At 42.8% G+C, this 15,450-nt stretch overlaps 1 protein-coding gene across 2 annotated transcripts in view; it reads left to right on the top strand.

The window, feature by feature from the left end:
- Positions 1–15,450, top strand: part of XRCC5 (X-ray repair cross complementing 5) — an 89,481-nt gene that overhangs the window by 44,482 nt on the left and 29,549 nt on the right. For both annotated transcript variants that reach the window (XR_014300209.1, XM_082689095.1), the window contains exons 15-16: positions 3,372–3,465; positions 5,555–5,624. Coding sequence is in view for 1 of the 2 variants with exons in the window: in XM_082689095.1 (XP_082545221.1) it covers positions 3,372–3,465; positions 5,555–5,624 (164 nt within the window). In the remaining variant the exon portion in view is untranslated. The remainder of the gene's footprint in view (positions 1–3,371; positions 3,466–5,554; positions 5,625–15,450) is intronic.

Raw genomic sequence — 15,450 nt, 5'->3', positions numbered from 1 at the left:
TCTACAGGCCTCAGTTTAGCCTGCTTTACTGAGATAAAACCTGAACTGATTTCCGTTTCAGGTCTTACCTATTTCCAATCCATCGTGTGACCTGAGTGAATTTTTTTTTTTTTTTAAACAAATCTGATCACATCAACACAGTGATTCTTAAATCTTTGTGTGTATGTGTGTGCATATGATGGACCCTTTCAATTATCTGATAAAAACCATGAACCCTCTGTTGGAGTGGAGGGGGTGGTGGGAGGGATGGGGCAGCTGGGTGGTGGACATTGGGGAGGGTATGTGTTGTGGCGAGTGCTGTATATTATGTAAGACTGATGAATTACAGACCTGTACCCCTGAAACAAATACATTATATGTTAATAAAAACCAAACAACTATGAACCCTTTCTCCCAGGAAAATGACCTAATATACTAAATTTTGCATATAATTTCAGGTGATTCACATATTCCTTGTCACTATCCTTGGACCCCTGATTAAAAACCTTTGCTTTAGTGGCTTTCCATTAGCATTGACTTAAGATCAAACTCCATTACACAAATGAGAAAACCTAGTTAAGTAGCAAGAGAAGTACTTATTCATAGTCTAGCTCCCTAGAGATCCACTTTCTTTCCTTGTAGTTTCTGTGTCCATGATTTAAATACAGCAGTCCCTCCTTATCCACAGGGAGATATGTTACAAGACCCCCAGCAGATGCCTGAAACCATGTATAGTACTGAACCCTATCCTTGCTAAGTTTTCTTCCTATATATGTATTAAATAATTACAATAAAGTTTAAGTTATAACTTAGGCTCAGCAAGAGATCAACAGCAATCATAATCAAAGAAAACAGTTATAATAATATACTGTAATAAAGGTTCTGTGAATGTGGTTCCTCTCGACTCATCTTTCCTGTGATGCTGTGAGATGATAAGATGCCTGCATGAGACGAAGTGAGGTCAGTGATGTAGGCATTGTGATGTAGCGTGAGGCTACTGTTGACCTTTGGACCATAAGTCATAAGGAGGATCATCTGCTTTTAGACTGTAGTTGACCGCAGGTAACCGAAACGGTAGAGCAAGACCATGGATAAGGGAGAACTGCTGTTATTTCCTGTCCTCCTTTCTCACTGCTTCCCAGCCTGCCTTTCATGCCCCAGCCCAGTACAGCAACTGGCTGTCCTCTTAGAGGGACTTGCTGCTTACCACAGTAGTTTGTTCATCACTTGTTTGTATCTTTATCTCTTTTATTTGGCTCAATTTCCTGAAAGTGTTGGTTGGGCATTATGTTTTGCACATTTACAATACAGAGCCTAGTATAGTGGCCAGCACATAGTAACTATTAGGTAAATGTCTGGCCAAATAGATGAATTACAAAATATATACATACTTATAAAAGACAATAATAAAATGAGAAAGAATAGTAAATTGTCCATGGTTCTGACATCCAATTGCAGCAGCTGTTGACTTTTGTATGTCTGCTACGGTCTTGCATGGATAATTTCTATCTTCCTGGAGTTCGGCTTCTTTAGATAATTTTGGGATGAGAGTCATTGCCCTTTCCCACTAGAGACAGTATTCATTTAATATATGTTAAATTCCTAATAATGCTGTTAAATGGTTCAGTCTTGAGAAGATTAACCATATTCAATTTTTCACTACTTTCTGCATATTGCCTTTGCCTGCCCAGTCCTGGAGGATTGGTATATAGGTCTCTTTGTCCTTCCATCGCTAGAACCATATTTTGGAAGGTGTAAGAAATTCTTCATGCGATTCAACCTTGTGTTCTCACAGAACTTAGCGTAGGGCTTTTATATATTTAATTCTTCTTAACAGCACTGTATGAGGTGATTTTTATTTTTGGAGACTGTTGAGTAGTCATATGCTCATGGTACTTTTCATCATAGTGTTTTCCTGAGGAGCAAACTGAAGACCAGCGAGGGGAGTCACTTGCTAGACTAGATATTCTAGATATACAAGAATTAAAATACCAGTCAATACCTTTAGGGCAGCTTAAAGGGTCCAGGGTTAGTGGAAAACGTGAGACTTGAATCCAGGAGTATAGCATTGCTCTTGGGAAGAAATGGGAAAGGTTCACTGAGATGGCCATGACTTTTTTAAAAGGACTCCAGTTCTGACAGAATTTCATGCTTCCTTGCGCTTGGGCATTTTTCCTCCCATTTTTGCCATCCAGGCTTTGTGTGGTTATTTCTTACTCTGAATCACTCACCCCTTTTCATGTTTCTTGGTCTCTGTCTTTCTGTCTTTCCTTTTCAAAGGGAAAAGGCAAGTGGTGAATGGAAAGATGTCAAGTAATAAAAGTTTGAATTCATGTTTATGAGGCTCTAATAATTACTTCAGTTCTTTTTTCTCACACAGAGATTCTTTATTGAAATATCATTGAATAAGCCAGCTTATGCCTCATTTTTCTTTGTTTTTAGGATAACCTCTTCAAGGCTCATTCTCTGAAGGTTGGGCTTTTGAACAGAAGCACACCACGTTTAGAGATACTAGATCTTGGTTGCTAACTTTCCTTCTCATTCAGCCATTTCTTGACAGCTGCTTTCACCCCAGATTGATTATTTGTCTGGGAGAAAAATTCTCGTATCTCTATGTTCAGCAGCTTAAGGGAGCTTATAGGCAGAGTCTTTGGATTTGATTTTCTTCTCCTTTGCAATTAATTTGTCCTCCTCTTGACTTTAAGGCAGGCTGTAGAAGCCAGCATGTTACTTGAGACAAGATGTTTGATACGGTTCCTTGGAATCATCTTTCCCTTACTACACAGATGCTGTTGGACTGTTAACATATTGCCCAAAACAGAATTAGGTTTATAAAAGAACAAATTAAAAGGCTTTCTTTGAAAGTAGTTTTTTATAGTTTAAGGACTCCTCTAAGAACAAGGTCTTGCATATTTAATTAGGGATGGTCTAGTAAGTTTTAACAGCTGTGAGTAGAAGCTTATAAAGCTGTCGCATACATGGTGGAAAAGATGGGGTATTAGATCCAAAGGTCATCCATGTCCATGGAAAGCTAATAGCTATCGATTCTGAGATAGAAGCTAGCAAATGGTATCTGAAGGGCAAATGGGTCTCTTCCTGAAATGCCGGATTTCCTTTACTTTTGCTTGTAGCTTCCTCTTTGTAGGGGGCCCTGTGCTACGGCTACTGATTATGACTTTTCTGGCTCTGTGATGCAGAGCCAGGGCTGCTCCCAGCAGGCCTTCAGAAATTCTGGGCCTGTGGGGGGCAGGCTCCTTGTCAAGAAGAACTAAGCAGGGCTGTTGATTTTTGATCCTTGAAAAATAAATGTATACTTCACAGGTCAACCACGTCTGGTTTTAGTATTATTTAGTCTGTTTTAAGAGAAAAAAATCCATTTATTTTTTTTCCAGCCATGAAGAGGGACCCACTTCTAAAAAACTGAAGACTGAGGAAGGGGTGGCTGACTTTAGCGTCTCCAGCCTTGCTGAAGGCAGCGTCACCAGTGTAAGCAGAACTTCCCCAGGGTGCTTCCGCCTTCCTGGAAGGTTGGGACTTGGGGGTGGGAGGAGGATTGCAGCAATTTTTGTTCGTCCATTAGTAATTTACTTTCTCTGGTGTCTCTAATATATGAACCATGTACCTCCTTCCCACACTGCTTCCTTTATTGTCAGGGAATGAATAAGTAGCTCCGTGACACATGTGCGCAGAGCACATGTAGTGTGCAGCACCTGGAAGAGCTCAGTAGTAGCACTTCCGGGAGAGAATTTTTAGTTGGCTTTACTTTGCAGCTTTCTGTTTAGTTAAAATGATAGGAGAAGTGGAGGTTGATGAGAGGAGTCCTAGTCTCTGAATATGTAAAATTTAAGAGCATGACTCCTCTGTTTCTTTTCTGATGTATAACTTCAGAACAGGCTTCACAAGTTTAGGGTTTTCTCAAACCAGGGATCCTTTGACACTTTATTTAATGTGAGAAGGTTTTGGAACTTGAATATATTGCCTTCTGTTAAGTGGCATTATTTTGAATCAGTGAACCTTAAAAATTGTCCCTTACTAGCCAAATGCACTAGGAAGGATAGTTAGCATTAAGGCATGCCTTTTTTCCACCCTAAAAAGAAAGGCTCCCAGGAAAACTGAACATCTTAAAATGATTTAGATTTATATTTGTGTTTTACAGTAAAGGAAAAAAGATCATGACCTTAGTTGTTCTGAGAGTTTTTCTGACTGCTATGCCAGAGCCAACTGGAAACTTTAGTACATTTTGTATCAAAGTTTACCAGGAATAATAGAAGCCTGTCATCTTTTCTCCTGTGAACTGAGTGATACTTTGGGCCTATTAGGTTGGGACTGGAAGTTTTTGTTTTTGTTTTAAGAATTTATTTATTTATTTTACAGAGAGCACAAGTATAGACAGAGAGGCAGGCAGGGGAGAGAGGAGGAAGCAGGTTCCCTGCCGAGCAGAGAGCCCAATGCGGGACTCGATCCCAGGACCCCGAGATCATAACCTGAGCCGAAGGCAGAGGCTTAACCCACTGAGCCACCCAGGCACCCCTGTTTCTGTTTCTTTTTTTTTTTTTTTTTTTTTTTTTTAAGGAGAGGGTAGGACAGGGAGGGTGTGAGGGAGATAATCTATTTTTTTTTTCCAGATTTTATTTATTTATTTGACAGAGACATGGCAAGAGAAGGAACACAAGCATGGTTAGTGGGAGAGGGAGAAGCAGGCTTCCCACAGAGCAGGGAGCCTCATGTGATCATGACCTGAGATCATGACCTGAGCTGAAGGCAGACATTTAATGACTGAGCCACTCAGGCACCCAGGGAAAGAGAGAATCTTAAGCAGGGGCTCCCCTGGGCGTGGAGCCTCATGCGGGGCCTGATCTCACAACCCAGAGAATATGACCTGAGCCAAAATCAAGAGTCGGTTGCTTAACTGACTGAGCCATCCAGGTGTCTCTAGGTTGGGACTAGAAGTTTAAAGACCAGGATCAGGAAGTGCTATATAGTGTGGCATTTACCCCCTTGCACTATAGTAAATCTTTACACAATATCTGCTTTTATTCTGGGGGGACATGGGCAGCTTGGACATGTTTGCATGTTCTACTAGAACTTCTAATGCCAGAGAGACCTCAGCAGTCCCCACAAAAGGGCATTTCAGCAAACCAAGTATCAGGCAGTTATACCTTGTGTCATCTTCCGTGGGGCGGATATATTCTGGACAGACCCCAAACCATAGAATCCTCCCCTTCCTAGTTGGTTTGGTGTCTGGATGTACCAGCGTTGTGTCCCATAAAGCTTTCCGGCTGAGCTGACTGGTGACTTAGGTTGTAATACTTCTGACCTCTCCAGAAAGAAGTCAGCTTCCAGAAAGAGAGGTAAGTGGAAGGAAGTACAGATACAGATGGCAGCTCTTTGGCCACAGGAATCTGCTTGCTTTGAACACAACCCCAGAAAGGAAAATGAATAGAAAGGACCTTCTCTTTGTCTTTGGTTTTATATTATAAGAGCAAACTTACTACATTAAGCCATCTCATATTGCCTGAGGTGCTGCCAAAAAGAGAAGTGATCTGTGGGTTTATTGTCCGTGCATGTGTTCTAGGTTGGAAGTGTGAATCCTGCTGAAAACTTCCGTGTTCTAGTGAGGCAGAAGAAGGCCAGCTTTGAGGAAGGTGAGTGCTGCGCTGTTGGCTCTGCATTTAAGGGAAGATATGTAATTAGGGCGATAGATTTATAATCTAGATTAAGAAGCGTATGTAGCCTTTTGTTGGTAACCTTATGTAGCGGGTTTCTTTCCTGGTGGGCCTTTGTGATTGTCGCTGGTGAGATCATCAGAGCAACATTCTGAGCACAGGGTGAACTCAGCACAGGTCTGCCCAAGCAGGGAAAGAGCTAATCTGTAGGGCTTTTTATTAAGAAAACCGTAGGCCAGAACCTTAGAGCTTTTGGTTCCACTTCACTGAAGTTCTCTGGGGTCTTGTGAATGAGCTTGGAATAAACCTTTTTTTTTTTTTTTTAAGATTTTTATTTATTTACAGACAGAGATCACAAGTAGGCAGAGAGGCAGGCAGAGAGAGAGGAGAAAGCAGGCTCCCCACTGAGCCGAGAGCCCGATGCAGGGCTTGATCCCCGGACCCTTGGGACCATGACCTGAGCTGAAGGCCGAGGCTTTAACTCACTGTGCCACCCAGGCGCCCTGTATTTATTTATTTATTTGAGAAAGAGAAAGCCAGTGAAAGCAGGGGGGAAGAGCGAAAGGAGAGGGACAGACGGACCGTGAGCTGAGCACAGAGCCCAGTGCGGGGCTTGAACCCACAACCCTGAGGTCATGACCGAAGTCGAAATCCAGAGTCTGATGGTTAAATGACTGGGCCACTCAGGTGTCCCTGGAATAAAACATTTTTGTGTAATATCTTCCTCTTTTCAGTGACCCGTAAATCTTGTTCTAGGCCTAAGGGTTTGAGCCTCTTTACACAAGTCCCAGAACACTCTGCTGCTGCAACTAGATTTGATCTTTCTAAAATTGACTACATCCTCACACTTTCTCTTTATGAATTCTAACCTGGAATTGCATTTAGGCTTGGGCTCATATTAGGAGGACAGAGGATCTGGGACCAACATTCATTCACTTGACTGTTCCAGTTCCTGTGTTTATTTACTCTTTAAGGAGTGGTGGCTGGCAGTTCTAATCCTGCGGGTTTGTGCATACGAGAACATTGTGTTCATTATTGCCACCCGGAGTCAGGCCTGTCTTGAGCTGCCGCCTCTGTGTTTATGTGAACATGTGCACAGAACTTCTCTCCCAGCTTCTTGACATTTTAGCAGGGGAAATGACTCCAAATGTCTAGGAAAATCTCCAGGTTCTAGTCTGACCTCTGCAGTGCATGGCATAGGTGTAGGTTACTTCTTGAGACTCCAAGAATCCTAGCAAGATGCCTCAACTTGCTGTGCTGTTGCCCAAAGGAAGTCGTGACCAGCTGAGCCCCAGAGCATACGGTCTCCTGGACTATCATCTTGGCAGGGACACCGGAAGCCGGCCCCTGAGAATTTCCGAAGACAAGCTTTGTTACTGTGATATTCTGTATGTGTTTTGTGTTTTGTGTTTTGAGGTGGGGACAGAGCTTTTTGTCCTGTTAAGAGCTGCCATATAAGAGAAAATCTCTTGAGTTTAACACAAAACAAAACTACAACTCAGTAGATGAATGGGCTCTAAAATTAAAGTGACAGCTTTCGAGAAGGATTGGTGGAAACAGTACTTCAGAATTTCTCTTTTTCATGTATGGGGGTGATAGAAGGGAGCGTTCACGGCATTTACGCCTGTGTTTTTTCTGCTTGGCTGCATATTGTGACTGTGTTTGGAAGAATGCACAGTCATTACTGTCAGAAGTCAGCCAGCTGTTGACTATCATGATTATCATGTATTTGAAGAAAGATGGAGGCCTTCTTAGCTTTTGGTTGTGTGTTGTCGATTACCTTGGCCAAAGGCAGGGGTCCTCCCTTTGGAAGGGACTAGTCTTTCTGGCTGATAAAGGCGTGGTCTCTTTAGGGACTAAATCTGGCATGATCAAGAATGTAAAGGCAGCCACTAGTGTCTGCTATGTTAAAGTCATTGTGCCAGCATATTCTGTATGTAATAGCATATGCTGAGCTATTATATTCTTTGTCTCCGTTACCCCACATAGCACTCTTGCAGTCATGTGAGCAAATGGAGAAGACGGTAGAGCTTTAATAGTTGGTGCTATAATTTTCTGAGAAAAGTCGGCTTGTTGGGTTTTTTTTAATTGGAAAAATATTTTGGTAACTGCTTAGGGTAGAGGCTAAGTTTCTGTCTCGGCTTGGTGGTTGGCCAGTTAGGGTTCAGAGAAGAGGGAATCTATTAACATCATAGAAGTAGAAAAACTGGAGCTAGTTCAGGAAAGAAAGGGGTGAGTAGAAAATGTAGAGAGGAAGTGGGGCGCCTGGGTGGCTCAGTGGGTTAAAGCCTCTGCCTTCAGCTCAGGTCATGATCCCAGGATCGTGGGATCAAGCTCCGCATCGGGCTCTCTGCTCAACAGGAAGCCTGCTTCCTCCTCTCTCTGCCTGCCTCTCTGCCTACTTGTGATCTCTGTCAAATAAATAAATAAAAATCTTAAAAAGAAAGAAAGAAAGTAAAGGTAGAGAGGAAGTGAATGAATGTATATAAGGACACTGTTCAGCAATGTGTTCCCAACTCATAACTGCCAGTCTTCAGTGTCAATAAGATTCTGGATTCCTTGGTTTGAGAGCTCTGTTTGGGGAAACTGGTAAAGAGACAAGAGTTTTGGGTCTGGAATTACTTCAGGCAGAGCAGAGAAAGGACCTGAGAGCATAGGAGACCAGAGTCTGAAGAGCTCATGAGAGCGTAAATTCTTAAGAATTTGCACACATGTCCAGAAAACAGTGTTACCCCAGGCCGTGGAATTGGGGATTCGAAGCAATCTTATGAAAGTGACAAGGGCAGGTAACCCCTACAGGGCATATAAATTACAATGGGTAGCATTCTCCCCACTTTGGGGGACAAACTGTACGATTAGGAGAAATGAACTTCCCTCCAAAATCACACAGGGATTCAAATCCATGTCTTTTTCAAATACTGGATTTTTCTATTTAACCGACTGTTTCTCCTGATTCCTAATGCCCTCTTTTCCTACACATTTTTGTTGTTTTTCAGACTTAATAAGGTCATGTATTTTCAACCTTGTGTCTGTAGTTAGGACTTCTGAGGAGGAGACCAATCTTTTATGTTGAATATGACTGAGTCCTGGTGCGCTGCTGCTGGTGTGATGATGGTGTCCCTCTGTTCCTCTGTCTAGGACTAGGTCAGAGTTTCATAGTGACCTCACAAAGGTGGACTTTCTGCAGAGCTTGTGGGGAAATGAGACAGCCCACCTGTGAGCAACCGATTCTGTTTTGTGGTCCTAACCTGGCTTCCCTTTTATCCTTCCTTGCCTTGCTTCAAGCTCCAGGAGTTTCATTTGTTCATTACTTCTCCTAGCTTTGTTCTGCTCGGGCATCTCTACTAAGGCCCTTTGTGGTGAAGACTCACTTTCCCCAAAGCCCAAAGTTGTCCTCCAAACTTGAAGCTACCTTTCTGGTATTGTTCTTCTCTGTCCCTGCCAGGAATCTGTGCCTAGGGCAAGGAGGGGGAGCTCTTCTCTCATCTCCAGTAGATCTTTTTAAATTCAGTTGCCAAAAGCATGATCAGTAACAGAGAGTAAGATAGTTTTACCCTTAGAACTTTACCCGTTCATCTATAATTATAAACTGAAACCTGGGTATAATTTCTTTCCATCTGGCTTAAATAGTCATAGCGAGAGTGTTGTGATCCTCCCCTGGACACCAACCGTCTAAACTAGGCATCTACGCAATTTCTTACCTTCTGGTTTTCAGTGTGAGGGATATTTCTTGTCTTAAGCTTATTGGCCTAGAGATGACACTGAACCCCAGGAATGTGTTCTTTCTGGCTACTGATGCTTCTGTAAGCTGTCTTTGGTTCTGAGGTGCTCTTCTTTTTCTGGTGCCTTTCCTTCACCCACCCTGCCCACCCCACCATTCTGTCACTGCAGTTTTACAAGAGAAAAATTCTTGACCACAGCCATATGCATAATAATCATTTCTCAGTGGTGAAAGTAGACTTGTTTCTCTCACACGGTAGTCCTAAGTGCATGAGCGCCCTCATCCGGGATGTCTCTTGTCTGCACTTACGGCTTATTGGAAGAACTGGAGTCCAAAGCGTTCTCAGAGACTCCTTGAATCCAGGATCCCTTTATGTAAACAGTCCAACACCAGCCGCTGGAGGAACACCATGGATTTCAAACTCCTTGTCCCTTCCCTGCTTTCACTTAGGAAGAATGCTATAATGGTTGAAAGACAGCAGGTTAGAGGAGGAGGAAGAGCCACATTATTTCAACTCTCTAAATTCATGTGATCAAGATGGGTCCGAATTGAGATGTTCGCACGAAGTATGAGATACTATGTCAAGTAGCTTGAATGTACCTGGTGTGTCAAAAATAGGTTCTCTGAGGACCTTACAAATCAGAAATCTGGATCTGTGGAGACAGATAAAAGAATGAAATGAGGCTTTGTTCCCTGGACCCTGTTTTTGCCACTTAGATGATAAGTTCTGGGCACCCGGATGGCTCAGTTGATTCAGTGTTTGCCTTGGGCTCAGGCATGATCCCAGGGTCCTGGGATCGAGCCCTCCCCAAAGGGCTCCCTGGTCAGCAGGCGGTCGGCTTCTTCCTTTGTCCCTTCCGTTATTCGTGCTCTCTCTTGTGCGAGCACGCACTCTCAAATAAATAAATAAATAAATAAATAAATAAATAGAAAAAAGTTCACTTAAGAAAATAATTGTAGGTTCTGTATTAGGCTTCTGAATAGTGACAGGGTGGTAGAGCTCCATTCCACCCACCTGAGCTCACAGGAGCATGGTGGTTTAAAAAACAAACCTGTCAAGAAGAGCCATCCTAAGCGGGACCAGTATGGACATTTACCATTAGATTTTAGCACAGGGAGCAGGAGTGTGCACATACCCATTCTGATTAGGTGAGGATCAGTTTATTTTCTGGCTCTGAGGCCTTTCATTGTATTTCTTGTATCTGTTCCGTCTCACTTTCTTTGGACCACTTCTCATCCTGAAGTCTTTTTGCCTTTGTTCTCCCGTGTACCTCTTTCTCATTGATTATCAAACAATATTCCTTAAGTGTTAAAGGGTGTTTCTTTCTTTCTTTATTTAATAATTTTATTTATTTATTTGACAGAGAGAGATCACAAGTAGGCAGAGAGGCAGGCAGAGAGAGGGTGGTAAGCAGGCTCCCTGCTGAGCAAAGAGCCTGATGTGGGGCTCGATCCCAGGACCCTGAGATCATCACCTGAGCCGAAGGCAGAGGTTTAACCCACTGAGCCACCTAGGGTGTTTCTTAAAATTTACCACACTAGGTAGAAAGTGATAACAGTTCATGATAAAATTACATCATTCATCAAAGCCAAATAGACTTTTTTTTTTTCAGTTTTGTTTACTTATGTGCATTATATGACTCTGCCATGAGGCAAACCCAAACTGTGGATCCCCAGGAATTGAGATCTAGGAGAAATTTCCCATTGTGTGTGTGTGTGTGTGTTAATGTAATCTTGGGTATGGTTTATGTAGCTTCTCTTTCCAGATAAATAGAGGAAGATAAGAATATAGCCCTTTTCTGTTGTTTTACACAGAGCTGGTGAATTAAAAAAAATAAGTTCTTTTGGATACCTTGAACGTCTTGAAAGAAGGATACAAAATACAAATAGCAACTGAAATTGTAAACATCTTAAGCCCTATAAAGTTCTGTCTTATTTTTTAGCAGTGTGACATACTTTCTTAGTCCTGTCACAAAACAGCTGTGACACAGCTAGTCAAGAGAGAGAAAATACATGATTATGGGTTCTAGAGGCTTAGTCCATACTTCATCTTTTTTTTTTATTAAATATGCCATTTGTTCTTCCCAGGATTCCCTTTTGACTGATTTGGTTTTAAATTGTTAAACTCCGGAACTTGACTGTTAGTGTTATTTTATGACTCATTTATTGATGACAAGTCATATTTGGAAACAGCGATCCATTTATTTGGAAGTTTAAAGGAGACCCGCTGCAAGGGTGTGTTAGTAATTGAGTAACTGACAGGATGATTATGCCGCCGTGACTCCGAGGGTCTCACTCGCGCATCTTCATGCGGGTGGACTCAGGCCGGGAGCCGTTGACTTTCCACTGATGACTGCATGTGTGGGGAGGACACTGGATCTTGTGGCTTAAACTTCTTCACAGGATGCATGCATTTCATTAAATGGCACAGCACTGCCCTGCAGTTTACATTTTAATATAATAAAACTTGTCAGCCAAATGATTAAAATGAAATTCTTTGAATGAAGGCAAAAAGAAGAAAGAAAAGAGACATGACACAGGAAGCAAAGACCATCATGCACACATAACCACTCTGCAGATCTTTTCGGTTTTCATCAACGCTCCTAAGAGGCTGCTATCCATTCTTACTCAGCTTTTTAAATTCTTTCAAGTTCCTGTCAATCTGTGAATCAGAAGATGTCTAATTACAGGGTATGGTTCTTGTAAAATGTAGCCTGGCTATCCGTTAAGAAAGAGAGCCAACTGGTAGTACAAAAATAAAAGGCTGTTTGCTGTGGGTCTGTTGTCAGTGAGCGCGCGGAGATTCTTCGGAGAGCAGAGCGATCAGGGAGTCCAGATGTGCTCCACGGCAGTGCCCCGCCTCCAGCGGTCCGTTCTTTGCTGTCAGGCCGAAGTTCCTGCCTTCAACCTGCTGGGTGATTTTTTTCCCCCTTTTTTTTTTTTTTTAAGATTTTATTTATTTGTCAGAGAGAGAGCGCGAGCGAAAGTGAGCACAGGCAGACAGAGTGGAAGGCAGAGTCAGAGGGAGAAGCAGGCTCCCTGCGGAGCAAGGAGCCCGATGTGGGACTCGATCCCAGGACGCTGGGATCATGACCTGAGCCGAAGGCAGCTGCTTAACCAACTGAGCCACCCAGGCGTCCCTTTTTCCCCCTTTTTGTGTTAAACATGAGTAAGGGTATTTTTCCCTCTGGCTGAAAATGGGGAACTCACATGAGCATTTTCCCCACGTCAGAGCCCCCAGAAGAGCAGAGTCTAGTCTCAAGGCCCCACTGAATGTGGGACCCGTCGGCTTGCCACGATGACCCGGCCCGCCGGACTGCGAGGAGGCTGCTCACAGGCGGCTCGCTCGGGACTAGGGACTCGGAGCAGTGATGCTTCCCAGAGAGGGTGTGTTCTCCAGCTGGCTGGTGCTTGGGCTCAGGAGCTCAATGTGGGAGGAGGGAGCAGGGGAAGTACTTCCTTAGGGCTCTTCGGCTCTTGCCCTTAACTTCTTACACATTCTGCACCTCTTGCTTGCATGGTGCATGACCGTCCGGCAGGGCGTTGCACTTGGTTCTCCTTGAATTGGGCTGTCCTCAAGATTGCTTCCTACGCCCAGCTGGGTGAAGAAGGAAACTGATTTCAGATTGTGCTGATGTGCAAACTACTTTAATCAATGACTTAAAGGGACTGCTCCTGGCAAACAACAGAAGCTCTTAACCAATTAAGATGTTTAGGAAAGGATGTTAGGCTTTTGTTAAAATAGTCACTAATCAGCTGAAATGTGTTAAGAGGAGCCTAGAAACAGCTTGGAGTCCCACTTCAATGCAATAAAAGTGTTTGGGCCCTCCCCTTTCAAATTGCAAGCCCAAGGCAAAAAATATGCTGACACAGAAAGAAGTGGCAAGTATAATTTGATACAGTTAGTCCTGTCTGTTAGGCACGCCTGCATGAAAAATGGCATGCTTGTTTTTTAGGCTAGAAAAAGGCAGGGAGTTTTGTTCAGATGTGGAGCACAGTTTCAGGAGGGCTTGAGGATATTGTCCTCAATATGGATGCCTTTGGGCAAAAGAGAATAGTTAACTTTTTTTTTTTTTTTTAAACAATCCCCCCCCCTTTTTTTTTTTAAAGATTTTTGCTTGTTTATTTCACAGAGAGTAAGAGCACAAGTACGGGGGTATGCAGGAGAGGGAGAAGCAGGCCCCCGTGCTGAGCAGGGAGCCTGATGCAGGACTCCATCCCAGGACCCTGGAATCACGACCTGAGCCCGAAGGCAGATGCTTAACCGACTAGGCCACCCAGGTGCCCCAACTTTTTTTTTTTTTTTTTTTTAAATCTTTTGTGGTTTGTTATGGACAGTTGGAGAAAAATCTTCAGTGAATAATGATTAAAGGTCCTGTTATAGACTGAACTGTGTCTCCCCAAGGTTCATACATTAAAGCCCTGACCCTTAATGTGATAATATTGGATTTGGGGCCTTTAGAAGAGGTCATGAGGTTCAGATGACATGAGGGTGGATCCCTCCTTATAATGGTATCGAAGACCTTATAAGAAGTGACATCAGGTTTATGCTTTCTTCTTTCTTCTCTTCCTGTCTTTTCTCTCTTCCATCTGAGGATATAGTGAGAAGGTGACTGACTGCAAGGCAGGAAGAGAGCCCTCAATCCAAACCTGGCCGTGTTAGCACTGGCCTCCAGAACTGTGAGGAAATAAATTTCTTACATTGAAGCCTCCTTAGCCCGTGGTGTTGTGTTATGGCAGCCAGAGCTGACTGCTACAGGCCCATTTTCATTTCCTTTGTCAGATTAAACTGCTGAAATTTTGGAATTTATCTCTTCATATCTTTCCGTGGTGATGAGATGCAGCTGAAACACTGAGGCTAGCCTTTGTAGGCCATTGGAGTCAGAAGCCATTTCTCTTGGGAACGATCTTTTTGACAGTTCCCTTGCCCTTAGAATCTAGTAGTGTTTTCCTTGGGGCACTGAGGATAAAATTCACGGTCTGAGCTTCAGCAGTTATTCTGTCATGGAAACGTAGTGGAGGACTCCTTTCCATCTGTGGTAGATCTCCACAAGTCTTTCCACTAATTCTGTGTGCTGCTCAATGATCTTTTGTAAACTTACATGGTTATGGGATCATCACCACAATCCAGTTAAAAATTTTCCCTCACCCCAGAAAGGTCCCCCTGACCATTTGTATTTGTAGTCCATTCTTTTTTCCTATCACCTCCCCAGGTCACCACTTCTGTTTCTACAGGCTTACCTTTTCTGGAAATTTCACATAAATGGCATCACTCAATCTGCAGTCTTTTGCATGTGGCTTCTTTTACTTAGCATGTTTTTGAAGTTTGTTGATGTAGCATGTATCAGTAATTGATTTTTTTTTTTTTTTAAGATTTTATTTATTTGAGAGAAAGAGAGGGAACACAAGCAGGGGCAGTGTCAGAGGGAGAAGCAGGCTCCCCCACGAGCAGGGAGCCTAATGCAGGGCTCGATCTAGGACCCCTGGGATCATGACCTGAGCCAAAGGCAGACCGCTTAACTAACTGAACGACTCAGGCATCCTGAGTAATTGATTTCTTCTTATTGCTGAAGAATACTCTGTTTTATGGATGTGCCATGTTATGTTTATCAGTTCACTAATTGATGGGTATATTTGGATAGTTTCCAGGTTTTAGCTATGATGAGTAATGCTATGAAAATTATAAGTGTTTGTATTTTATTGTTTTTCTTAGGTGAGAGTGGAATTGCTGGGAAGTTTATGTTTAGCTTTTTAAGAAATAGCCAAACTCCTTTCAGACAGCTTTACCACTTAACATCTCAGCAGCAGTGACTGAGAGTTCCACTTTCTCCATATCTTTGGTGACGCTTGTGTTGTTTTTTCAATTATAGCTATTCTGGTGGCGATGTGTTGGCATCCCTGTGTGGGACTTTTTTGCAGTTTCTTAAATACTAATGATGCTGACCTTTTTTTAGATGGTTGTTGGCCATTCATATGTCTTATTTCCTCGGGTGAAATGTCTATCTGAATCTCTTCCCCATTTCTTAATTCAATTTTCTTATCTAGATGTAGAGAATTCTATATATATTCTGGATACAGGTCCTT

The sequence above is a fragment of the Mustela nivalis genome, assembly GCF_964662115.1.
Source record: "Mustela nivalis genome assembly, chromosome: 11".
NCBI classification, from domain to species: Eukaryota; Metazoa; Chordata; class Mammalia; order Carnivora; family Mustelidae; genus Mustela; species Mustela nivalis.
The sequence above is the reverse complement of the archived record's forward strand: the minus strand, read 5'-3'. Positions and strand labels throughout refer to the sequence as shown.